This window comes from Suncus etruscus, chromosome 14 (assembly GCF_024139225.1).
Source record: "Suncus etruscus isolate mSunEtr1 chromosome 14, mSunEtr1.pri.cur, whole genome shotgun sequence".
NCBI lineage: Eukaryota > Metazoa > Chordata > Mammalia > Eulipotyphla > Soricidae > Suncus > Suncus etruscus.
This window is the reverse complement of record NC_064861.1, coordinates 59,476,670-59,504,514: the sequence shown is the minus strand read 5'-3', so window position 1 is coordinate 59,504,514 and position 27,845 is coordinate 59,476,670. Positions and strand designations below refer to the sequence as shown.

The 27,845-nt window shown below is 36.4% G+C and overlaps 1 protein-coding gene across 1 annotated transcript in view; it reads left to right on the top strand.

Moving 5' to 3' along the window:
• CDH11 (cadherin 11) overlaps positions 1–26,361 on the top strand; it is a 130,028-nt gene extending 103,667 nt beyond the window's left edge. The window contains exons 9-13 of the mRNA XM_049786353.1: positions 1,464–1,600; positions 2,523–2,656; positions 2,898–3,015; positions 21,612–21,863; positions 25,030–26,361. Coding sequence (XP_049642310.1) covers positions 1,464–1,600; positions 2,523–2,656; positions 2,898–3,015; positions 21,612–21,863; positions 25,030–25,526 — 1,138 coding nt within the window. The 3' untranslated portion in view covers positions 25,527–26,361. The remainder of the gene's footprint in view (positions 1–1,463; positions 1,601–2,522; positions 2,657–2,897; positions 3,016–21,611; positions 21,864–25,029) is intronic.
• Positions 26,362–27,845: the final 1,484 nt, after the last annotated feature.

Below are 27,845 nucleotides of genomic sequence, written 5' to 3'. Positions count from 1 at the left end.
ATTCACTTGTCAGCCTCATGCTAATAAATAAGCTAAAATCCGAAGAACTTAAGTTCATTTTAAAAATGTAATTTAGCTACTATATGGAGTAGCATGAAATTATACCTAGTATTTTATAAAATCAAAATTGATGCACTTTTATGGAATGATATTTGAAAAAACTTCTGTGTGTATCTTGTATCAACTAGGAATTACACTCTGGTTGTAATTTTTGAAAAGGCTATTGTCTTTACTTCCTATTCACATGACAATTAATGCAGGGCTCAGTTACTGAACCTCTATTGGTATTTTTGAGGATATGATGGTTTATCTTTAGCTTCATCTCTGGGGAAGAGGGCTCATCAGTCTATTACCACAGGGAACTGTGGAGCCAAATGATATAATAGATGAGCCCACGTGCTCTATATTGTGAAGTGCTGCTCCATGCAGTTCATTCCTGGAAAGAACATAATCTAGAATTGGAAAAGTTAGGTTCTAATAATGGCTCTCCCAGAAACTAGATAATGAAGCCCAGCTTGCTATCTGAATTGACTTCACTATCTTTGCTCTCTTCCATTGTGGAGTTAGAATAAGGGACTGAAAGGAAAGGGAGTTTGACAGACTAATGGAGGTCGGGGTCTATTACAACTGCTTGAATATCCTGGGCAAGTTATTTTAAGTTACTACACCCCAGCCCTATAATCCAACATGCCATAAAATTACTCAAGTAATATTCTAGAAATCATTTTGTCTTTGTTGGGAAACAAATAAAATCTTCTAGTGGACAGCAGTTGATAAAACTTTCTATCTATGTTATTGGGGATACAAGAGTGGTTATAGGAGGATATATCCACACATGAATAGACAAATCTGCTTTGTATATTTGTTTCATTCTGCAATATAGGGTCAGGATAGCTGAGAAACTCTCCTCTAAATAAATAAACCAAATAAATCTACCCCCCCAAAGTTAGTATTTGCCTTTAAGTAAGAGGAAAATGCTATTTTTAGCCATAAATGGTTCTTGCTAATATATTTAAATGAAATGGAAACTCTTTAATATTTCATATGCAAAAATCTGGCAAAGGTTGGAGATATTTGTGACTTTCTGAGCCATTTGGGAGTATAGCAAACACTTCCCAAGTTCAGTTTATAAATATTCAGATGGTGCATGATTGTAGTAAATTTGGAGAAATGTGCAACATATTATTACATTTCTCAATCAAGTATGCTAACTAGCTCTTCATTCATTGTAAAGAATAAAAAATTCCAATGTAGCCAAGTGATTTCTATAAAAGATGCATGTACAAAGTTTGAGAAATATATTTGATTAAAAAACACTTAAGTCATTCATTGAAAAACTTCCCTTGTATTTTTTTAGCATGGAAAAAATATTAACTTATTCAGAATGTTCTCATCTTATTATTTTCATCTAATTATTATCTACTTATTATTTTATCTAATTATTTTCTTTACATCCTGCTTAGGTATTCCATCGATCGACATACTGACCTTGACAGGTTTTTCACAATTAATCCAGAGGATGGTTTTATTAAAACTACGAAACCTTTGGATAGAGAGGAGACAGCCTGGCTCAACATATCTGTGTTTGCAGCAGAAATCCGTATGTATTCTTCTGAGGGTTTTGATTCTGTATTATTAAATACTATTTCTTCAGATTTTATGTATTCATTCAAATGACAACTAAGATAGAATTTCTTTTTTTTTTTTAGCCTTAAACTAGCTTTTAGAACTTATCTTTGGAACGTATTATTGAACCTCCATCTAGAAAGATATATAGGAAAAGGGATAATGTTTTCATTTTCCCTGGCATAACTGGAGACACACTTGTCAAATGGCTAATAGCCCTCAGCAACTTGAAGCTCAGAACCACTGCTGAAAGGTTTTCCCTTCTTTATCATGCCACTCAGTTTTGTTTAAACCTAAAGCAGTAGCATCGTTGGATCCAAGACTTGTGGACTGTGTTTACCCCTAAACCAGTTTTTTGAAACTTGATCTTGCAAGGGCTCGGTAAACACAGATTTCTGGATTCTGTCCTCAGTGCTTCTGAATTAAGGTCAGTGAGGGGCCTGAGAATTTTCATTTCCAAAAAGAGCAGCCTTGATGCAGCTCAGGGGACTCTTCTCTGAGAACTGTTGGTTCAGACGACACTCTGGGGATCCAAGCTCCATTATAAGCATTTAGAATTAAACCTTAGCACCAGAGTCAGCAGAAATGGAAAAGTGGTTTCGTTTTGACTGGACTCATATTGATGTTTATTTCAGGTGATGATATTCTACTTAAAAAAAAGAAACCTTTAAACTGTTTAATATTTCAGATGACAATACTGGCAAAGGTTGAGTTCATTTGTGGCTTTCTGAGTCACCCACTGGCCATCACAGACTTGAGGTTGTTAGATGCCTTTTGTGCTAAATATCAGCTCTTTTGCTCTACCAGATGAGTGAAAGGGAGTTGAGCTTTGCCCAAGAGTAATATTAAATGCAAGGGAATTCCATCTTGACACTGACCGAATTATCCTCTTCCAGACAATCGGCATCAGGAAGCCAAGGTCCCAGTGGCCATTAGGGTACTTGATGTCAATGATAATGCACCCAAGTTTGCTGCCCCTTATGAAGGTTTCATCTGTGAGAGTGATCAGACCAAGCCACTTTCTAATCAGGTAAAATACCTTTCCTTGGATATGGGCAAAGAATTGGAAGTGGAGTTGGATCAATAGGCCCCTGGAACATCCCTTTCACTGCGAAGGAATTAGAGTTCTGGATGAGCTCTGCAACTCTACATTCTTTAATGAAAACCAAGCTTCTTAAAAGAGCCTAAATTTATTTTTTTCTTTTCTTTTATTGAATAACTAATGTACCAATATCAGCATTTTTCATTTATGGGTCTCCTTTCTCTTTCAGCCAATTGTTACAATTAGTGCAGATGACAAGGATGACACAGCCAATGGACCAAGATTTATCTTCAGTCTACCCCCTGAAATCATTCACAATCCAAACTTCACAGTCAGAGACAACAGAGGTTTGTATAACTGTTCCTATGAATTAAGAGAGGTAGAAATTAAAAAAGGTGTTTTCTTTATAATGCAGAGAAAAGCATTTTCCCTAATTTCACACTGCCCCTTTTTAAAGAACAAACAAAAAATAATAATGCCACCTTTATTTTGAGACATGCTCTTATTTGGTGCATATGAATCAGAGAGTCTAATTTTATCTTTATTGTTTTTATTGGCTTTGATACTCATAAAGCAGTGGGAAAACCAAGTGGAGAAGCTTACAGGGTCAATATGCAAATAACTTTATCTTTTTTTTAAGTGGTTGATGAGCCCTTGGGGGGATGTATGGCTTTATGAATATTGATATCAAGTAAAAGCAATTAGTTCAAGTTTTTTCAAGGCAATGTAAATTTTCAGCTGTGCTTCCTTTCCAAGTACAGCTTCAATGCATTGTGTTTGGGTTAGAGTTTAAGACGTACATGGGGCTGGAGAATTATTTCCCAAAGGGCATGCACAAAGCATTGTTTTGCCACTATAACCATGGCAACATTTAATGTAATTTGTGCTTCTTATTTTGTCAGTCAAGAAGGTTCTTGATTTGTAGATTATTTCAAGTAGATATTTTGTCACAGAAGCTCAACTGATGTAGGATTCCAACTGATAGAATTCTTTGAGAAAACTAGGGGGTAGAAAAGAATAATGAATTCAGGTTTTTGATTCACAGCCAACCTACTTTAGTCTGCAACTGTTCCAGTATAAACCTACAACAATACAGATCTCTAAAAACCAAGAAGACCAATGTCATCCTTTGATATAAGAATAAAAAGTAGTCTTCCTGACCATGTAGGTTTTCATTTTGGGCATGCTTGCAATGTACTGTTGCTATATTAATTATTACCTTCTGGTTACTAAAATCATGATTATAAGAATTGAGATCAATATAGTATTTTTGTTTGTTTGTTTTGGGTCACACCCAGCAGCTCTCAGGGGTTACTCCTGTCTCTATGCTCAGAAATCGCTCCTGGCAGGCTCGGGGGACCATATGGGATGGCGGGATTCCAACCACCATCCTTCTGCATACAATGCAAACACCCTACCTCCGCTATCTTTCTGGCCCCAATATAGATAGTAGTTTTTTACTTTCTCCACTGGTGGGCTCTGGTGCCCCCCCTCCCGCCACGAGGCCAATGCATGGTTGGGGAGAGGGTCTCTTTTAGTTCGTAGCCTGTGAGGCCAGACTCAGGAAGAGGAAGAAAGACTGAGACTGCGAGTCCAATACACTCTCAGGGAAGTGTTGTCTAGCAATAAACTTCATTTATTGAAGGAAGGGATGGAGTTTTTAAAAGGAAACTTGAGGCAGGAAACAGAACATGGGTAATAATAGTTTTTACATTGCTCAGCCATTATAGCAACCATATGGAATGTGAAGATAGCGGTTACAGGTACCTGGCATCATTAATTCAATGCTCATGGTTTCATTAACCTAGATAGTGTGTAAGGATAGTGATTACAATGCTCATGGCACTATTAACTTAGATGGTGCGTAAGGACATGTTTTGACCTAGATGACTCTTTCTCGGCTTAATCTGCACTCATAGCATTAGGCAGGGAACACAAGTCTCTGAACAGAGACTTTCTTTTATATTCAAGGCCAGCTTGCAGAATTACCCTTACATTTTCCCAGTTTCTCTCCTCCACAGCCCACCACCATGGTCACTGTTACTAGTATCAGAAATGCCAGTAACTGTGTTCCAAACACCATGCCAATATCCTTGCCTTGTCCTATCCATTTAATTCTCTCAACCAAAGAAGGGCATTATTATCATGCTCATTTTGAAGATGAGTAAATGATGCACAGACAAGTGACTAACTTTTCAACATCAGTCAACCACACAGGACTTAGGTTTTGAACTCAGGCCCCTCAAAAGCTAAAGGTCATAGCCTTAGCCACCATGTCATTTTGATGAATTACTAAGGCAACTATTCCCTAGATCCCTAAGATTTATATGGTGGAATATGATAGGACACACTTTTTTTATTGGGATGATTTAAGGAGTTCATTATGATCCTTATAAATCAAGCACATATTGAATGAGCATTGTGGTAGAAAGTCCTAAGGCTATAAGTGAGACTCTTTCCTAATGTTTTCTTTTTGCAATCAACAGGCTCTTGAGAACCTCCTTGAGGTGTGTAAGAAATTTGTGTAAAGGGACTTGTACTTTAAATAAGCTTTACAGAATTACCTACAATTCATGATTCAATTTGTAGGTGATTTCCATCATTTTTAAATACAAAGTGACGCTTAGCTCTCCAGTTTTATAATTAATCTAAATTTTTCCTTCTGCTTGGTAGCCTTTTAGAAGTGGTGTGTGTGTGTGTGTGTGTGTGTGTGTGTGTGTGTGTGTGTGCGTGTGTATACTTTCTGAGCCCTTTCAGAAACAGTTCTGCAAAGAACTGACATAGCTGAATTGAACCTCTAATGAGACCTGGATATAATAACAGAATTTTTTTCTGGAAAGGTTAATTTTTCCAAGCAAGGAAAACTTGGTGTGTAGTAGGCATTTAAGAAGTATTGGCCAAACTAAATTAAATTAGCTGATTTAAATGAGGTTTCCACCACACTTTCTTAGCTCATCTTTGAGCCTGTGAGAAACCCTGCCTCTACATTTTGAATTTTCCTAATTCCCAAATTATATTTTCTGACTTCCCCTGGGCTGATGGGTTGCTATGGCAACCTGAGCTTTCATCAGCTTTCTAATGAAAAACTTTTAGCAAACTATTTTAATGTATGTTTATCAGTAGTGACTTGGTGGTCCTTTGTTAACTGGAGGTACTCTGCTGGTCTCACTTTCGTTTTCTGTCCCATTCTCTTTATTTGTTCTCCTTAATATTTGTGACCTAGCTTTGATGTATATGTTCATATAATTCCCATCTTTAGTTTCAGTCCTAATGCCTGTCTGTAGCCTCATTTATCCCTTGGGGAATAACAAAGAACCTCTTCCTTTTCTCACTGTGTCACTTTTATCTCTAGTTCTTGCCTTGTCTTCTTTCTTTTTAGAGGTGCAACAGTATGTTTCAGAGGAAACAATTATACTAAGGCAGTTTGTTCTCTAGGGAGTTTCAAGGATTTCACCTACTTGGGTGGTAGCCTCTATTTTGTCTCATGGACAAGCAAGCCTACTGCACAGTTGGGCTCCTCTGCCCTTTCTTAGTGGAAACGAATCCTCTGTGGAGCGACTGCTTTTGCAGAGAATTGCTTCTTTTTAAGAAAAATGGCTTTATTATCTATGACAAACAGTTAATGAAAATGCCCATGTTTAGGGCTATTACAAAACCTTATAGCAAATACAGTCGTATAATTATCATTTAATAGTGTTTCTTTCTACTGGCTCCTAAAAGTAATTACATATCGAAGTAATCCAAATGGAGTAATCACATTGTACATCCTATTTATAGCCTACTGAGTTACCAAATTTCTCGGCTGAGACTATTTTCCATAGAAAACATGAGATAATGGTTTATATCATGCTGAGTAAAAGCATCAAGTTTCTTTCTCCTTTAGTGTTTACTTCCATGATGCCATGTAAATAATCAGGACTGTGTTTGCCTGAACCTGGCATAAACATTTGGCACTCATAGAATTAGAAGAGGGGAGGCCATTTTAATCCTGACAGGCCTTTTGTTTCATTTTATCTTACTCTATTCTACAGCTGGCTCTTCAAAGACAACTCAGCAGGCAGCTAGAAAGTAGAACACTGGATGACTCTTCAACATTTAAGTCCATCTTGGGCTATTAATATCAAAAATGGTGCTGTTTAGGCAGTGGAAGATCTAATCTTCCCAGATTTCGAGATGCATTTACTTTGAACATATCAGACTTACGGCATCTCTAAAAATACAAGGAGCATGTAATGGATGAGAAAAGTGCCAAAAAAGGAAAAAGAAAAAACTGGGAATAATCTTGTCTATCTAGCCTTTGTCTGCTCTACAAAACCTTCTCTTAGTCATTGTTTCAGTTAATTCCTCCAGGAGCCCCATGAGGTCAGCCTGGTGGCTATTTTTAACCTAATTTTCTAGAGAAAGAAGGAATATGGGACTTGTAAAAATTGGGTGTTTTAGAGACTTGCCTAAGAACACCTGCCGATAAGTAAAATTAAGCTAAAAAGTATTTGGAAGATTCTAGTCTGGTGCTAGTATTATACTAGTCAAGTCCAGTTATCATCTTAGATTTTGACATATGATATATATTTACGCTGTAGTGAATTCTTATATGTGAAAAAAATTAAGTTTATCATGGAGTTACAAAGAAAATATGCCCTTGGAGGGACACACTACATATACTTCAACTTCCAATTTTCTTTTATTTATTGTGGTTTTGGGGGCCACATCTGGTTTTATTCAGAGCGTACTCTTGCTATGTGCTCAGGGATCAATCACTCCTTGTGATTCTCAGGATACCATAGGCAATACCAAGGATCAAAACATGCTCTGCCACTTGCAAGGTAAGCATATCAAATCCTGTGCTATCTCTCTGACCCCACCTTCCATTTTAATCATCGTCCTACTCACTATATTGAAAAATATTTTCAAAGAAAAGTAATATTTTTTTTTCTAATAAATAAGTAATTCACAATTCTTATAGAAAAATAAACAAGAAATTTAAGAATGATAAAATAGTTGTTGGGGATGAGGTTTATGGTAGAGTGTATATGTTACATATGTGAGTGGGATGCTAGATTTCATACCCAAAATTGCAAAAATGAGTAAATGAGTTAATGAAATGTCTTTATAAAATACTATAATATAATAATAATAACTGCTATATTTTATATGCTTTTTTAAATCAAAGTGGAGAAGAGGAAGTATTTAGGACCATATCCAGAGATGCTAAGAGTTTACTCTTGGTTCTGTGATTTAGCCCTGGCCCTATATAAATGTTTTCAGAATTTTGTCCTGGTTTAAATGTTGAGCTGTAAAGAAAGCTAATCCCAAAATATAGATCTATTTTTCTTTCAGTCATTAATTTAACTAGTTTTTATAATATTATTTTACATAACATTTAGTATACATGTAGTATACATTTAGCATAAATTTGCTCATGCCAACATTTTCTCTGAAATATTTTCCTGACTTCCATCCAAGGAGTTTGATGTCAAATAACTGGACTGAAAGTCCATTGATCTCCCTTATCTTTATTAAGTACCTAAATATTCTTTTAGGATTAAGTACTAGATTGAAAGTTCTGACTCAAATGGTTTTGATAATTAACTAAAAAAAATTCCTTTCATCAAAGAATATACTAATTTACAATCCATCAGAAAAACTAGATGAGGTCCCCTTTATTCACATGCAAGCCAACTATGGGCATTATTTTTCTTTTAAAGCATTGACAAATTGATATATAAAGTATAACCACAGCCTTTTTGTTACTTTTTTCTTACTAGTTAAACTGTAGTTGCTTGTTATTTTAAATGTGTTGATACTTTTTCATTTATTTCTTGACTTTATAAGTAGGTATTTAAGTGCCTTTATCCAATTTTTGGATTGCATATTCATCAGTTTACAATTGGTTTGTAAAGTTTCTTCTTGTAATGCAATCAATCTGTCACCTACCATACTTATTGCAAAACTTCTCTTCTATTTCAGTATTCTTTCAATCCTGATTTGCTCTGTTAAGTACAGATGCTAGCTTTTTGTATCAATTTTCTGTTTAATGTTTTCCTTATCAAGACTTTCTTCATGCAAAATTAATATTAATATTCACCTATCTCATCTTCTTTCTTATATGCATTTCCCATTTCAGCTGCTTATTGAGGTGAAATAAACGCCCAACTCCCATTTACTGTCAATTTTCTAAATACTATAATCTACACTACATAACATTAGAATTCTTTTGACTCTTAATTTTTTCATTCTATTTACCCTACTGCTAGTACTATATTTTTTCTTTAACAGTTTCTGACTTCTGTGTGTTAAAATCTGACAAATACCTTCTCTGTATTAATTTCATTTTATTATATTTCTTAAATGTTAGTTTATTTTTCTTCCCAATACAACTTAGAATTGTTTCCTAGGTACTTAGTGAATACATTTTTAAATTTTACTATACTTACATAAAACATATGAATTAATATAAAAACTTAAATTGAAAACATTTTTTCCACTCAATTATGGTCTGGCTTTCTATTAAATCGATTCTTTTTACATGAATTCCATGTTATATTATATCTTTATATTTCATACTGTTTATATAATACTGAATTATATTGTATTTATATTACATTTTGACTAACATTTATTATGGTTGTTTAATGTCTTATTTTTGTTTTATGTGTCTCTTATTAAATATATGCTATCAACAATTATATGTTGAATGCTTTTATAAACTAAACTAAAATTTACATTACTCTTCTAAGTCATTTTTTTAAATAAATAATAGCATTTTAATTTAGCAAATTTACTATGGGACATTAGTCTAAAGTGATGTAATTTTGAATAGACAGTTCTAGAGTTTTCTAGGGATATGATGGCATAAATATTAAACAATGGCAATTTTATTTTATCTGGTTATAATATTTGTGAGTTTATCTAATTATATGTTGGTTTATACTATAAGAATATTGTTGAAAATTGAGACCACAGTGATAGTACAGTGGGTTGAGCATTTGCCTTGCATGCAATATCCCATTAAGCTCCCCAAACCAGCTAGGAGTAATTTCTGAGTGCAGAGGCAGGAGTAAACACTCAACACTTGCTGATATTTCTGGGTGTGGCCCCAAAAAACAAACAAAAAGTATTGTTGAAAATTGCAATGCTTATTCTTAGATTACTTGTTACTTGAATAGAGATATTCTCAAGTTCATCATTAAATATAATATTGGTTATTAAATTAAATTTTCAATATTTGTAGTGGAAGAGTATATATATATATATATATATATATATATGTGTGTGTGTGTGTTTGTATGTATGTGTGTATGTATTTAGTTCTTTCCCTTATTCTCATTAGATGGCAATCATCTCACAATTTAATATTTTACTAGGTTAGTTTGATTTTGTCCTAAGACTCATAGTTTCAAAAACTAAATTCATTGAAATGTTCAGTTCTTGGTCTCATATTTTAAATATTTAAACCTTTATTACAAAGTGATTCAGTCTTATTATTGTTTTATTTTTTAAATCATATTATTACATCATTATCCATGTGTAGATTGCTCTGGTATTTTTGAAAGATGAGAACTTGGAAACATCAAAAGCTGGGCATGACAGGAACATATCCCAAGCTTCAACAGCCTTAGGGCTGCATATTTTTTCACTGACCCAACTCTACTAAAGTTGGAAGCCTATCATGGAATTGCTTGGTTATTAAGTTAGTTTAATCATCTAATCAACAAACTACAATTCTGAGAGTTTCTAAAAGTTTTTATTAAAATTGTAAAATATTTTCAATAAACTAATGTAAAGAATAGCCCTTTAGACATCGTGAGGTGCCTTCCTTATTTTATTTGACCTTCTTTGACCTTAATGTTTTATACAAATTTTGTGTCTATATGACAATATCCACCAAAATTAGATAATCCCCATTCAACTACCACTGTCTCTTCATCTGTAAAGTCAAGAAAAAGGAGCTGTACTCATATATATCAGTCACAAACCACCTGTGGTTAGGACTTTAACAATGAATGACATAGATTATGATGTTCAGTAATTCCTCAAAGTATAAGTTTAGTTCTACTATAAAAGTACAATTAATTTTTATGAGTATTAACGAATACACACAATTTCTGGGACTATCATGGTTAAACGGCATGTCTGTTCTACCTTCAAACTCAGTTCTCACTATTAAACATACATGATGTTGTCACTTAACATTTTTCTCTAGCTTTTCATCTTTTGATGAAATGAAATTTCATTATTTCATAACTCGGCAAACAAAAAAAATAGGGTTGGCTTCCTATAAATGCTATGCATCATCTATTTTCTATTGCTACATTAAATCAAAGTCCTAGGGCCTCACAGTACCTCCCATGTCCTACATAGTCCCTACTCTCACTTTCCATGTTTTTGTCCTGCCAGGAATGTTACTTCTCCTACTGAGTTCATTTCTTTTAAGTATTACCTTTCATGCTACTTTAGGCGAAGTCTTGCAAGACAATCCCAATTCATCTCTGTGCTTTTCCAGTATGTTTCAGGAACACTGCTCTAACCTCTAATAATTTTTATCACTCTAAATTCTAAGCATTTATTTTTCCATCTGTCTCCCTTGAGGCTATCAACACTATAGGGCACATCCCAACATTTAAGAAAAAGTGGGTTGACTAGATGCCTGAATTAAAGGGAAAGTGTGAGTGGAAAGACATATGCTTCAGAAATATTAAGCATTACTTATTATTATGGAAAATGTTATGAGATAAGCTTATTTATGAGACAAGCTTCAGGCTAAAATGACAACCCATCTTTTGATGTTGTTGTAATGTTCAGAAAGATTCAATCTTCCATCCAAACCATTTATTCATTCATTATTTATTATTTCACAGTTACATCCAAATATAGGGTGTATAGCCAACAAGAAATAAACAATCTTAAAATATGTTTATTTTGTCAGTTTCATATAATCCAAGATGGAATAACTTAAGAGAAAAAGAAAAAGAAAAGAAATTTATTTTTTCAAAAGAAGTTTGACTGATAAAAGAAAAATATTTGAAAGTATGTCACCATCAGTAGAACAGTTTTCAAACATTTTTCCTTTCTTCTACCCATCCCTGATATTTTTTTCCTTTCTTTCCTTCTGAGTAGCATCAAAAACATCCAAATGTGTTTTTGTTTTTTTTACTTTTTATAATTTAAAGGTAACCAAACAGATTTCTGTGGGACTCTCCCCCCCTCCTTAATTGCTTCAATACAGAAGATGCTCTGTTGGCGGATCAAGATGGCAGATGTCTCTTAATGCCCTGCCATTTTCACTGTGTAAATAATTATGTTCCTTTTCTGCCTGAAATCCATTGCTATAGTTTAGTTTTTTTATTTTTTTTTCAAAATAGAACACAGTTTTTCTATCTGGTAACCCTCTATCCTCCAGCAAAACAAAACAAAACAAAAAAGAAATAGACCTTCTTAGTATGAAGGCAACATAATTCTTTCAAGATGCTCTCTGTCATTAACTTAACTAACTCCTGGAATTTCTCAACTCATTTAAAGACCCTAAATGTCTATATCCCACTGAATTCTTTTACAGTTTTTCTTCTCTTAAACCAAGAAATAGTTAGCCTGTATTCTCTTTTCTATTGCCTTATTGACAAGGAAAAAAATTATTCTTAAACCAAGGTGAAAGGAGAATTTGTTCCAAATAATATGATCAATAAATTTAACAATAAAATACATATTAATACCAAGTACATGATATACACCAAGATATATCAGAAACACATGTGTAAATCATTTATTCCTATTTATTTATAATTTCACATTATTTTCTGTTCCCTAGTATCCAAGAACTAAAAGATCTAGTATACTGGCCTCTCAATGGATCAAGCTCCTTTACCCATTGGGAGTTATTTCTGGTATTTGGGTCAATAATTATTAGTATTTTAAGGCTTCTATCACTTAGAATTTATTTCTTTGCCACATTTACTTCATTCTTAAATATTGAAAAAAAGAATATTTATTTTTGCCTTTTAAAAAAAATTTTTGTTTGTTTTTGGGTCACACCTGGCAGTGCTCAGGGGTTACTCCTGGCTCTATGCCCAGAAATCACTCCTGGCAGGCTCGGGGAACCATATAAGATGCCGGGATTTGAACCACAGACCTTCTGCATGCAAGACAAATGCCTTACCTCCATGCTGTCTCTCAGGCCCCTTATTTTTGCCTTTATATCTTGATTTACTTTTGGTGTGTATTTCCAGAAATGCTGTGGGATGGGAGGTGGTAAACAAATACCCAAATTCTTTATGTCTCTCTATCATTATATTTCTAGATTTCTATGAGCATTTCTATCTTTATTTTGTGATCTCAGTCCATCTGGATCAAGCTGTATGTTATATGGGGGGGGGGATCTTATATTGTTAAAAGGAAAAATTCACTGTCATGTATATGTATCAAGAGTGTCTATAAGGGTAAGCTCTGTGCTAATCAAAGTATAGTTCGAAACCTAGAGAGTTTTGTTTATATTTTCCATGTTACTATGAACAATAGCTTCTGTTTTTACAGGTTAATTTCTTAAATGATAAGGGTAATTATACTTTATAAATATAATTTTAAAAATCTTTTGAAATAAGATAAGCAAAATTAACCAGGAATGAGTTGTTTACCTATTAGCAGGACAATAAGTGTTGCTTGGTTAAATCTAATTCATAATAGTACATAATAGTACAAAGTAAGGTATTGAACAAAAACAATTTATATAGATAAAGGATGAGTTGGTTGGGTTAGTTTCAGATATGAGGAGCAGTACATGGAAAAGAATAAATGGTACTCGACTTTAGTATAATGAATCAGAAAATATATTGTGTGCCAAAGCCAGATTGATGCTGAAAGATAGGGAAAGGAGTATTCAGTTCTTTGCTCTATTAGCTACACACTGGAATACACAGAGATAAAGAGACATGATCCTGGACCAAAGAAAAAGTATCCTTAAATAAAAAGACATTTTCCTTGCTCACTAACAATGTAGGTTCAATTTCTGGCACCACAGATGGTCTCTTGAGTTTTGCCAGGAATTATCCCTAATCACTGCTAAATATGGCTGAAAAAAATTAAAAAGATAAAAGAAAAATATATGAGACAGGGTCCAGTTCTTCAAGGATTTATTTTCTTATGGAAAGAATAGACTTCAAGGCAGTCATCACAATCAAGTGTAAAGTTTTTGATTGTTTAACAATTGCAGGTATGTAGATAGTTTATATAAAATTTATAATGGTAAGAAAATCAAGATATATAAATTTTAGGATAAATTTTAAACATTAGCAATATTAGAAATATAGATACAAGCTTTTGGTATATAACATTCCTGGTAGTTCAGACTCTGAAATTGAAAATGGCAAATAATAGCATTAAGCATTATTTAAAACAAATTATAAATATATTGGAGTCAGAACTATAACAGTGTGCAGGACACTTGTTTTGTATGCAGTTGACCCTGGTTTGGTCTCCAGTAGTTCATATGGTTCCCTGAGTCTCCCAGGTGTGATTCCTGAATGCAGAGCCAGGAATAACCCAGAAGCACCACCACATGTAGCCCAAAAGCAAACAAACAGAAGAAAAAATAAACAAAGAAATTATAAATATAAATGAGTACCAACTGTAAATGATTAACCACTCAAATGGTCCCTTTTTATTGTATAGCATTATTAATTTTAAAATATTACATAGTCTGAAATTCTACTAAGATTTTGCTACAAACATACTAAATATTTATAAATATATATAATATTTACCTATATCTTGATTTCATACTTGTACTTATATATGCTTTTTCATTATCCCTATGGAACTTCACATCCTTTCGTAAAGTGGAGAGGACCCTCAAGAAAAGAAAATTATAATGAGGGCCCGGAGAGATAGCACAGCGGTGTTTGCCTTGCAAGCAGCCAATCCAGGACCAAAGGTGGTTGGTTCGAATCCCGGTGTCCCACATGGTCCCCCGTGCCTGCCAGGAGCTATTTCTGAGCAGACAGCCAGGAGTAACCCCTGAGCAACGCTGGGTGTGGCCCAAAAACAAAAACAAAAACAAAAACAAAAAAAAAAAGAAAGTTATAATGATAATTCTGTGAGTGAGGGTATATCATAGTATTCAGTGGGGGGTGTATTTTATTATACAATTAATAGATTTACTCTGTCACAGAAATTTTAACAGGAAAGGTACACTGGATAACTTTGGATCACAAACATAAAAGAAAAGCCAGACTTAGCCAAGATTCTTCATCCCTTTAACTGGGGGGACCCTGTTTGGTGCTTCCACCCAGGGTCTTTCTTTACAGTGTCTCTGTCCACTCCCAAATCTGGAGAGTCTTTGGCTATAGAGCAGAGAAGGATGAGGAAATGAGTAGTGAAAATGAGAACTTTGTAAAAACAAGTGTGATGACTTATTTCCAGAATCTCCTGAAATATAGTGTAGGCATCTTGTACAGATCTCAGTGCTTCCTCTTAATGCGCTCACACAGGGTGTTGCCCATCTACTACCTAGTTTGCTCTGTCCTTAAAGTTTTGTTTTCTTTTTGCCTAAGTCAGAGTGGCAGCTAAAGCAGTCTTGTCATTATGGATATATTCTCATCATAATTTTCCATCTCAATGTCAGTGTATGTAGCCTTCCAATGAGCAACATCGTAATCCTAACTTTGCATCTGCAAACTGGTACTGTGGAGACTGTCATTACCATAAACCTCTATTTTTTTGTTAGTATAATGACAAGGTGCAGGCAAAAATGGCATATCATTAGGAATCCAGGTTATAGACATAAAACATTGAAATGAATTTATTTTTTCCATTAATAGAAACTCTGCAACATTCATGACATATACTGGTAATTAGTAGCCCTGTTTGCATTTTTTGCATAAGTGGGGGTGAGGGTGTCAGGAAAAAAAAACTTAGGTACTTGGGATAAAACAGGAAAATAGAATTTTCTGACCATGGGAATAGGCTGCTCATCTGAGGTTCCGAGACTGTTTCTTACCTTGGGATACTAAATTCTTCTGGTAGGCAACTGCATTCAATGCTACAGTGGTATTTCCAAGAATTCCTCTCTTTGCCAGCTAATTTTTCTTCCTCATTAGTTTATAACTTCAGTAGGAGAGCTTCCAGAAAATAATTAATATTTACTGAGCATCTCCAAAATTCTGGCACCATGGTACCTTTGAAGATAGAATCAAATTTCACTCTAAAAATTATTAGTTTCATAGATGAGACTATTGAAACTCATGGCATTCACTTAATATGAAAAGACTGGCAATTAGTATGGAAACAATTCAAGACTGAAACTAAGGTCTATCGGACCCAAATTTCTGAGAGATTGCTTATTGGAAGCTTTCTGAAAGGAAAAGGTTTGAGAGTTCTCTTGATGGGAATTTCAAAATTAACAGAAAACTTGTGTTTCTCTGCCTCATTATCTGTCACCAATTTGACATGTCACTGAAATTTATTTAATTAAACTTTATTTTTTTATCAATAATTATCAGGAATGTATATGAGCAAATTAAGGAAATCATCTCAAGAACAGAAAAAGAAAAACTAACTAGTTTAAATAATTTAGGTTGACTTAGGAGACCATAAGAGTACCAGTAACAAATATGGCTTAACTGCATGTCCTTCCCACTGCACTCTTCTGCAGAAAGGAGAATCTGAGAATACATGAAAATAATGATTAGTGTGAAGTTTTTACTATTATTATTTTCTTTTCCATTTGTTTCTTGAAATTTGGGGGTTTTGAAAACCTTGTCCATAGGTTTTGTTGGTGGTGATGGTATACAGTGATCAAAGTAGACTACAAGAAAAACCATCACAGGTTGCAGCCTGTGTCCTGAAATGCCTGTCCAGAAAAAAAACTCACCCTCCCCTGTTTGCTGAGGCCACTTGGCCTTGAGAGGGAATATTTTATCCATTAAAATAACAATTACCATTTAAGTGTCAAGCCAGGTTGGTTAGACACTACTATTTTCCCTCAGCCCTAGCAAATCTGAGTCCTGAGTATCATATTTTCTTTATTATTATTATTATTATTATTATTATTATTATTATTATCTTTATTTAATTACCATGGTTACAAACATGTTTGTAGTTGGGTTTCAATCATAAAAAGTATACCTTCCTTCACCAGTGCAACCTTCCCCCATCAACAATGCCCCAATCTCCCTTCTTCCCCATCCCCTGTCTGTCTCTCACTCACTATTGTTATTATGATAGTTGTTGGTGTAGTTATTTCTCTAACTGTACTAACCAGCCTTGTGGTAAGCTTCATATCATGGGCTGGTCCTTTAAAACCTCATCTCTATTGTCTCTGGGTATTACCATACTATCTTTTATTTTTCTTAAAACCCACACACAGATTAGTGAAACTATTCTGTCTCTATCTCTCTTCCTCTGACACATTTCACTCAGCATAATAGTTTCCATGTTAATCCATGTATAGGAAAATTTTCTGACTTCATTTTTCCTGACAGATGCATAGTATTCCTTTGTGTATATGTATGCACCGGTTTCTTTAGCTACTCATCTGTTGTTGGGCATCTGGGTTGTTTCCAAAGTCTGGCTATTGTAAATATAGCTACAATAAACATAGGTGTGCAGAGGTAAATTTGCATTGTTTTTCTGTCCCTAGGGTATATCTTTAGGACTCACATTTTCTAAAAGGTTTCTTTGAGTCCTCTACAACCAAATACCAGAGGCCAACCTTTGGCTTTTACAATAAATGCTATTTCATTTCAGCAACAACCTTATGAGGAATGCTTGGTACCAGCCAGTGTCCTCTTTTTAAAAATGACCAAATAAATCTCTGGATCTGAGGTTCCTAAACTAATTTGGCCTATTGTTTACTATCTTAAAAAAATTACTCATTACCATTTGGATATCTACCTCCATTAAGTAAATAAACACAAAATACCAACCTCCTATTGTTCTAGGAGGTAACTAGAACTTTCTAAAGATCCTGGGGAGGGCACAGTATCACTCACTTTGGGAAGCATTGCTCATTCTAAAAGTGGAAGATAATTGGGGTTGCTCAAGAAGAGACCCTCTGTCCATACCTCTCTCACCCCCAGAAGTATTCTTAAAATATATAGCTGAAAGAAGGTTGCTTTCCAAAACAGACTTTTAAAAGTTCTCCAGATTCTGCTGATCTATCCCCTTGTGCATGGTTTCCTCTGCTGGGTCCTTGGATGTACTTATAACTAAGCACTTGAGTATGTCTAAGAGGATTCTGTGGTTCAGAATAAGAAACATCTTGAATTTATATGCATGTGTCCCGATCCATGTTTTCCATTAGTGTTTGATGTTCAGTTAACTTTATATAGACATCAACTCTCTGTGATCTGGAAGTTGAATCTTTCTTTTTATTTCTTTTCTTTAGTCGGGGGGGGGGGGGGGAAGCACACCCAGTGGCGCTCAGTGTTACTCCTGGCTCTTTGCTCAGAAACTGCTCCTGGCTCAGGGACATATGGGATGCTGGTTTTCAAACCCATGTCTGTCCTGGGTCAGCTGCATGCAAGGCAAATGCCCTACCACTGTGCGACCACCCTGGCTCTGAAAGTTTAGTCGTTCTTAAAGAGTTTATTAAAGAATAAATCTTAAATCATCACTTTCTCAGGTTTAAAAAAAGATAAAAATGATACTAAATCCTCACACCCAACCCAGAGCAAAACCTGAAGACAAACTTAGTAATTCATCTCTCAATATCTCACCAATATCAGACCACACAGTTAATTTAATTTGCATTTCTACTTAAAGTTTACTATTGGTATTTATTTCTGATAGCACTCGTGATATCTCAGATCATTAAAATGGGGGCAGATACCTAATTTGTAACATTTAATTTGTAAAAGACTTAAACTTAGAAATTTATGAGAAAAAATACCATTGTAAAATAATGTATCATAAAGATGTAATTGATAATCACAGGACTAAGCTACCACATGGAACAGAATAAAATAGTAAAAATAGAATCATCAAGTAACATTTTGACTTTTCATTTAAAAAGTGTTTTCTGGGGGCCGGAGAGATAGCCTGGAGGTAGAACATTTGCCTTACATCCAGAAGGATGGTGGTTCGAATCCTTGGCATCCCATATGGTCCCCCGTGCCTGCCAGGGGTGATTTCTGAGCACAGAGCCAGGAGTAACCTCTGAGCACTGCCGGATGTGACCCAAAAACCAAAAACAAAAAAAACAAAAGTTTTTTCTAATTTTTCAGGCTACACGGAAATGTTCTCTAGTGATGATATCCAAGTATGATAATCACCACTAAGTCATAAGATACAGAAATGAGGGCTCACTTTTCTGCCTTGTTTTGACTGAGATATTGCTGGGGAAGGGCAAAAAAATGGAATTATAAGATTTACCAAAAGCCAATGTGTATATGCAATGTACCTTCTGCAATACTTGAATATCTGCTCATCCCGTTTGGTAGTGGATTTGCTATATATCCATAGATGACCTCTCTCCTTCCTTTTTTTTTATTTTGTCTCTCTCAGAGAGAGACTGGTACATGTTTTTAAACTAAAATACATACATTTAATTTTCTTTTTCTTCTAATGTTTTTACTTTTATACAGAAATCAATTCATAATACTGTCAATAAATTCATGGTCCTGAACTGGTAAATCCAATTCATGATTTTATTAATAGCCCATTGGTTATTGGACCATCAAAAAGTTATATTATTTCTCTAATAGTACATGATTTAGTCCTTCTTTCACAGACAGAAGCAAGAGATACTAGAGGTCAGTGTATGGATATGTTTGTGTAAATTGATGGAATACTTTTTACCCCTTGCAAATCCAGTATTTTCCCTCAGAGAATATATTTTTGGATGGGAAGCACTTTTTTTTTTTGACTGGTTGAGTTAAACAGAAAAAAAAAAAGGATGAGGAAGCATGGTGTGGAGAGCACCTAGGTGACATGAGAAATATAGAAAGGCTGACCTCTGGAATTCAAGTTTACCTTTCCTAGACCACAGTCAGGCCATCAGCTCAACAAATAACAGAGTGACTGATGCTGCATGTCCAGTACTAGAGACATTGAGCTGAATTTTCTTAGTCCTGTGTCTCTCCATCCCCAAGTTCAGAGTCTGGGACAAGGTCAGTATATCAGCCAAACAGACAGAATTACAGAAGACCAAGGTCTAAGGCAGGAGTGACAAACACGAACAGGCGGCTCTGGAGCTGCCTGTGGCTCCAGGCCAAAATGAATGCGGCTCTTTGCCACTTATCATCATTTTGTATACTGTGGCTCTTTGCCAAGTTGGATTTTGTTCTGCTGCTTCTGAGAAGGAACCTCCGAGGAGAGATCTTCGAGGGCAGAGTCCCGCCCCCAGGCTGCATCAACCCATCTCCCATCCCTCTGAAACAACTGTACGGGCCAGCGATTGGGGGACCCGTGTGTCACATGTTGTGTCACATCTTGTCGTTAGTTCTTAGTGTAGAGGACGCAGCACACCCTCACCATCACTGCAGGGTTTCTACTCTCACTCAAAATGGCAAAATGCAATATGTGTTTAATATATTATTATTAAAATTAGATGCTTTTGTGTGAATGGTTGTCTGTTTTGGAAGGTCACTGGGTGGTGTGGCTCTCTGACTCTCACAGTTTAAAATGTTGGCTCTTTGTATTGAACTTGTTCACCAACCCTGGCATAAGGGAATAGACTGAGGCATGACCACTGATGAGGTGGGGAAAGAGAGGTTTAAAAAAAGATGAGTTTGGAATTCTGTGTTGAGGGAGTTCACCTGTGACATGAAGCTATAAGAGGTGGGCAGTCAAATACTGCACCAAAAGGCAGAAATATGTTAGTGTGCAGTGAGCTAGGGCTGAGAAACACACTACTGACCAGCCTGGCTAAAAACAAGGCTGGGGGAAGGAAATGTCCCCATGCAGAAGTGAGCTGTTTGGTGCAGACAGGAAAGAACACTTGGAATGTTTTCATCAGGAGGGGTGGCAAGCTTAAGTAGGTGATTTGTGATGTTCGTCAACCTACCCCCCCAAAAGGTAAAATGAAATGTTTGCTGTTGGATTTATAAAATACACCCTCTTTACAGATGATCTTTACTCTGAGGACAGACACTTGGGTCACTGTATAGTTTGGGAGAGTTGGAAGCATGGACTAGGTTTCTCTGAGAACACACAGAATTCCCAAAGTGACCCAAAGCTCAGGAAGTAAGAAAAGTAGAAACCAGAAAAAGCTTTTGGTTTCTTTTCTCTCTCCCTCACTTTCTCTTTTTCTTTCACTTTTCTTTTCACTTTCTTTCACTTTTTCTTTTGCGACTCTAGATTCAATGTTTGACTCATGCTTTCTGATGGTAGCTGATAAAAGAGAGCCACACCCAAACAGAAAAGAGGGTGTTTAACACTTGCTAAATGAAAACTTTTAGTGTCCACCTAGTAATTCCAGAGTACCAAAAGACTTCCAAAGTGCAAAGGGCTTGTTCTGTAATTTTCCTTTGCCAAATAACTTCCATTTCTATAATTTCATTCAAATAGAACTTGGGGCAACTGTGTTAGAGAGAATACAGGCATGAAGGTGCATGCCTTACATATTACCAACTCTTGTTAATTTTGTAGATCTTCAACACCACATGAGCCCTGTTCATCATGAGATATAGCCATATAGAACAATTAGAAGTGGTCCTCGAGTTCCTCTCAGCACCACTGAGGTAGCCTGGATAGTTTCCAAGACCATGATCCAGAGCACCATATCCTTAAGTCTTGAATAGGTTTTTCAAGCAACTTTTGGGAGACTCCCCAAACTTTCCCCCTTTTAATTTAATTAAAGAAAAATGAAATGAAATGAAATGAAAATACTTAGGGTTTTTCACAGTGATGAGTGATCTCCAGAGCACCTGGAGATGACCCTTGGTGGAATCAGAAGTGGGAAGCTGTCATTGAAACATATGTAGGAGAACATCTCTCTCCTCTTTCCCTACAGATAACACCGCAGGGGTGTATGCCCGGCGTGGAGGGTTCAGCCGGCAGAAGCAGGACTTGTACCTCCTGCCCATCGTCATCAGTGATGGGGGCATTCCGCCCATGAGCAGCACCAACACCCTCACTATTAAGGTCTGCGGGTGCGACGTAAATGGGGCGCTGCTGTCCTGCAACGCGGAGGCCTACATCCTCAACGCTGGCCTGAGCACTGGGGCACTGATTGCCATCCTCGCCTGCATCGTCATTCTCCTGGGTAAGGTTCCCCACTCACCCGTGGCATGCCCTGGCCCTCCACTGCTGTCATTGAAAGGCAAGGTGTCCTCAGGACAGGCACCGTGCTATGCACACCATCGCACACAGGAAATTAAGCTGGTCTCATCAGATCAGGGCCTTAGGAACATTTTCCACCGCCTTGTCGCTTTGCACAGAGAGATACATCACCAAACAAAGCCAGGAACATCCTGAATTCACCGCGAGGTTCATTTTCCTTTGATTTTTGACCCTTGTGTGTTCAGAAATCGTTTTCTGTTGCCAAATTTAGCGTGGATTCTAAAATTCAATTCTGAAGCTTCTTTTCAACTTTGTCATTACCTGCCCTCCCCCATTCAATTAGATGACCCCAGAGCTTAAGAAGTTGGAGAAGCATTTCAACTAGCACTTACCACGGTGGGATGTCAGCTTACAATTTTACACAAGAAATCAGAGTCATGGGAATACGTGTATTTTGGCCAGTATTTTGTTCTGTAATTGAAAATTTTAATTTCAGTTTCAGCTCTGTAACTAGAAAAAAAGCATATTTCAGAAGTGTACTTTTTTTTCTCTTTGCTGCTTTTCCTGAAAATTTTATTATCCAGAGTCACCTACGGGTCAGGATTGATGCATTAAGGATACTTGTGCTAATTAACTCAGAAAAGGTGAAAGGAAAAATAAAGTGATTTTACAGGTGCATGACAACATACCACAAAGTCAGGAGATGGTTAAGACAAGTAAATAGAGCTCAGTGAGAGCCAAGGTAGTGGACCACATGTCTGGTAGCACATTATACCCATTCACAGCTCGGTGCAGACCTGATGTTTTTGCATCACTACCCACTTAGCACTATGGAACCTGAGCACCACCATATGGCCTGTAGGAACACTAGACTTTCAGGACCATGTCATCAGGCCAAGCAGCCTGGTAGTGGTACCAGGACCCTATTTATACACTTATTTTTAAAAAAAAATGAGAGAGTTACCAGATGTACCAGGAGTGCATAGTAAATTTATTTGGTTTTGGGCCACACCCTGCAGTGCTCAGGGGTTCTTCCTGGCTCTGGGCTCAAAATTTGTCCTAGCAGGCTCAGGGAACCATATGAGATTTTGGGGATTGAACCCAGGTTGGCCACATGCAAGGCAAATGCCCTGCTACTGTGCTATTGCTCTGGCCCCTGTACAGTAAATATTATCTGGTGAGAGAGAAACAGTTTGTAGAGGACTCAAGTTATTGAGCACATGGTAGTCTGAAGCTATCTTTTGCCCCCTTGTTTAATCATTATATGTGATATCTGGGCACATTTGCCTGAAGCAGGACTTCCTGCTTTTGCCAACAGAATTAGCCTCGCCAACCCAACATTTTGGGGGCATTTCTTCCCAGTTATGCCTCCCTTCTTAATAACTGTAATGTGGGATATTAATCACTGCTCGTCACACTTCACCAGGAATATGAGAGCAGTTGTTCCAGTCTCTCAGAAGCAGTGAGCAAAATCAAGATTTTAAGTCAAATGTGTCTCCCACCAAATTCATGCATTTTCCTATAATACCCAATTCTCCATAGAATAAACTAAAAGGGTATAACTTCATAGGGAACAAAAGCAAGTGGGTTCATCTCAAGGATTTAAGGCTATTGTAGTGCATCATAGGGGTTTTAGCCATAGAGATTAAATGGGACTCCATCAAGGTTCACCTTGATGGAAAACATATAAATGTTCCAGAAATAGAAGCACATGTCAAACCACATGTCAACACTAAAGTGGAGGTGGGGGATACAGTAGACAGTATTTGACATTGGGAAGGTGAGAGACTTTTTAATACTGAAAGGTTTTCCAGCTAATTAAAGGGATCTGGGCTGGATAGTCATTCCAAGAAGCAGGGACAGGAGACCAGCTCTGAGAAATGCTTGACCTAGTGAGGGATTTCTCAGGCATGGCTGTAGAACAAGTGTTGAGATGATGTAAGAAGAGAGTGGGGATATACAGAAGAAGGTAGCCCTAATGGGTGTCAAAATGGAATGCAGGAATGACTTCTAAGAGAAATCAGGCTCAGCCAAGTAATCCAGTCAAGAGGAGGACTCCAGATGAGGGAGTTGTTAACAAATGACAGAGGAAGGATCCTGCTGGGTGAGCAAGGATAGACCAAGTGTAGACCCCCACTTTTCATCTCAGTGTGATATGGACCCCCAAGGACTTAGATTTCTTGCATAATTCTACCATCAGTGTTAAGAGCACACTGTAAAAGAACTTTGTAAGATGTCCTGTGGGAGTTTGGATCAATTAAGAATTTACCTGAATCTAACACATCACCTTATCCAACTCTGCTCACTTGTTCTGGATGGGCTGAGCTTAATAAAATCCCATCTCTCAGGGAAAAGGAAGTTTAGTTTCCTGTGAGTTTTATTTCCCTGTGTTCAAATAAATAGGAAAAGACCTTTTCCTGGGGATTTCCAGAAACTTGGCCTTGTCCATAAAACAGTCTGAAAAGACTCCATCACCATTAAAATTTCTATTTTAAGGCTGAGTAGAATCGATGACGAGCTCTAGGAAGGAACTAGGCAGTGTCTCTCATAAAGAGGAAGGGCTGGGTCTCTTGTTGGTGGGCATCTTTTTTGAGGAAATGTTGGCCTGGAAGCTGTTTTCTTTACAAAAAGAAATGGGTGTGAATCCCTTTGGAGAGGCTAAAGTCTGACGTATATAGAAAATTTCTAATTCTTAAGTGTTTTCCCAGTAGTTCCTCAAGTGCCAATAAAATGTTCAAAATAGTTCCCACATGCCAGTTTGGGGATACAATGTTTTCTGGCAATGATTTTCCCAAGAAAGGCCAACTAGAGGCCATATTGACATAGCTTTGGGTAAATGTGTCTTTGTTTAAGAGGCTGGAGTGGGTGGGTATGGCACTGGAATGGGTAAGGCACTTGCCTAGCATGCAGCCAACCAGATATAATCTCTAGCTCTCCAATATGGTCCCCTGAGCCAAGCAAAAATGATTCTGGAGTGAAGAGCTGGGAGGAAGCCCTAAGCACTGCCAATTGTGGCCCAGCAAACAGATAGATGACAACACCCTTGGGCATGCCATGTTTCATTGTAAGCAGAGGTCCCTTGAGAAAATAACATGGAGTAGTAGGTACTGAGATTGAGCTGTGCTCACTTTGCTTTTCTTCTCCTGTAGTCATCGTGGTATTGTTCGTGACACTCAGAAGGCAAAAGAAAGAACCGCTGATCGTCTTTGAGGAGGAAGATGTGCGTGAGAACATCATCACCTATGATGATGAAGGGGGTGGGGAGGAAGACACAGAAGCCTTTGATATAGCCACCCTGCAGAACCCTGATGGCATCAATGGATTTATTCCTCGCAAAGACATAAAACCTGAGTACCAATACATGCCCAGACCTGGGCTCAGGCCAGCACCCAACAGCGTGGATGTGGACGACTTCATCAACACGAGAATACAGGAGGCGGATAATGATCCCACCGCCCCACCTTACGACTCCATCCAAATCTATGGTTACGAAGGCAGGGGCTCTGTGGCCGGGTCCCTGAGCTCCTTAGAGTCGGCTACTACCGATTCAGACTTGGACTATGACTACCTACAGAACTGGGGGCCTCGTTTTAAGAAACTTGCAGACTTGTATGGTTCCAAAGACACTTTTGACGATGACTCTTAACAATAACGAAACAAATTTGGCCTTAAGAACTGTGTTCTGGTGTGCTGAAGAATCTAGAAGATAGGTAAACAGGTATTTTTTTAAATCAAGGAGAGACTCGTGTAAAGCAAGCCAAGTTTTACAGAAAGGATACATTTAATAAAACTGCAAGGACATCCAAGTGGTAAATACTGTGAAGTACCTTTTCTCACACAGAAAAAGCAAATGCTGAAGCTGTTTAGCAACTTCAGGAGAGCAAAAACCACTCGACATACAAAATATTTAAGAGAAGGAGAAGGCTCATGGTGAACGTACAATGAAGGGAAATTGTTTATATGTTATGAACATCTAAGTCTTTCTTTTCTTATTTTTTTTTTTATTTGTCAAAGAAGCTTCCACAAAATTAGAAAGGACGACAGTTCTGAGCTGTAATTTCGCCTTAAACTATGGACACTCTATATGTAGTGCATTTTTAAACTTGAAATATATACTATTCAGCCAGCTTAAACCCATACGATGTATGTACAATACAATGTACAATTATGTCTCTTGAGCATCAATCTTGTTACTGCTGACTCTTGTAAATCTTTTTGCTTCTACTTTCATCTTAAACTAATACGTGCCAGATATAACTGTCTTGTTTCAGTGAGAGGCGCCCTATTTCTATGTCATTTTTAATGTATCTATTTGTACAATTTTAAAGTTCTTATTTTAGTATACATACAAATATCAGTATTCTGACATGTAAGAAATGTTACGGCATCACACTTATATTTTATGAACATTGTACTGTTGCTTTAATATGCGCTTCAATATATGAAGCAATCTTTGAAATAAAAAAAAGATTCTTTTTTAATTCTGGGTTTGATTCTTAACATTGAAAAAATTACCTATTTCTAATGACCCATTTATATTTCTAATTTAAGATAATTGTGATCTTTTAATAACCCTATTTATGATCTGTTGTGTCCGCTGCTTTTATTGTTTATTTAAAATCAAATATGTTCTACAAATGTTTATTTTGCAGACAAGATTCTGTAACATCCTGTAAAACTTTTTGTACATTCTTGGTGTTAACTTCCTGGCTTCTCTTCACACACATCTAAAAAAAAAATAAGAAGGCTGCAAAAGATCTAGGTCAGTCAAAGATTTTATAATATTTGTTATATAATATGTATTTATCTTGTATATCAACAATTTGATGGTTATGAGAGAGAGTTCCATGAGACGCTGAAACTGTCAGAACGTGAAGGTTAAAGATGTCGATTTTAAGCCTCCTACCAAGCTTTTGGGGGGAGCAAATTGTCAAGCATATAAATTAGTCAGATGTGGCTATTAGAGCTCCCCTATTCTTCTATTTTCCTTACTCTGATCTTGCCAGACTATCATGACTCTGACAATTGAAACTACTTGGTTAGAGTCTTTTTTTTTCCTACTGTACTTTTAACTCCTCTTAATATAATATGACTTTTAAAGTTCGATGAAAGAGAGAGAATTCATTTCCAAATCTTTGTTTGGAATTATGCCTTGGGCAATAAGCTCAGAATTAAGGCAGGGACCATGGTGGATTTGGAGGGTCAAAGTGCTTTGATCCATGAATAAGCCTCCTGTCTCCTGCAGTCCAGACTAGCTGCTTGGGGACTGGGACTTCCTAGAAGGTCATTTCACCTGCTCAGTTGGACCAAAGGTCAAAACGTAGCAATACTCGGGGAAAGACCACACAAAATCATGCTGCAAGTGTCCCCATCTTTCCCCATAGACACAGGGCACAGGCTTCACCCTGGCTTGCAGAGAATTGTTAAATCGTCTTTTATTTTTACTTGATTGTGAAGTTTGTTTTAAATATTTCTGAATATTCTGCTACAGACTATTTTTATGACTTAGTCACAATGCATACAAAGAGAAATGTTTTTATGAAGTGCTCACTTCTATTTCACTTTGCATTTAAAATCAAATTGTCTGAACACTTCAATGGAATAAATTCTGTGGACAATGTCACTTTGGAATCTTTCATTTCAGTGACGGATTGTACATTCTCAATACTTCCATAATTGCAGGTTTGGTTCATTTTTTTTATAGTTTTTGTAATCCAAAGAATATTTTGCTAGTTTTGCACAGCTCTCCAATTGAATTGGAAATGAAGAAGTAACTCAAAAGGAACACAAATAGTACTTAAACAAGCATAGAGCTATAAGTAACCCCATCACCATGGATAATCCTTTTTTCTAAGAATGTATTTGGATTTGATGATGACATTTCATTTTTCTGTTTAAATTTTTTAACTGTCTACTTTTCAATAGTTAAAAAAGTACTTGTGGCTTTTTTTTTATCTTCTCTGTT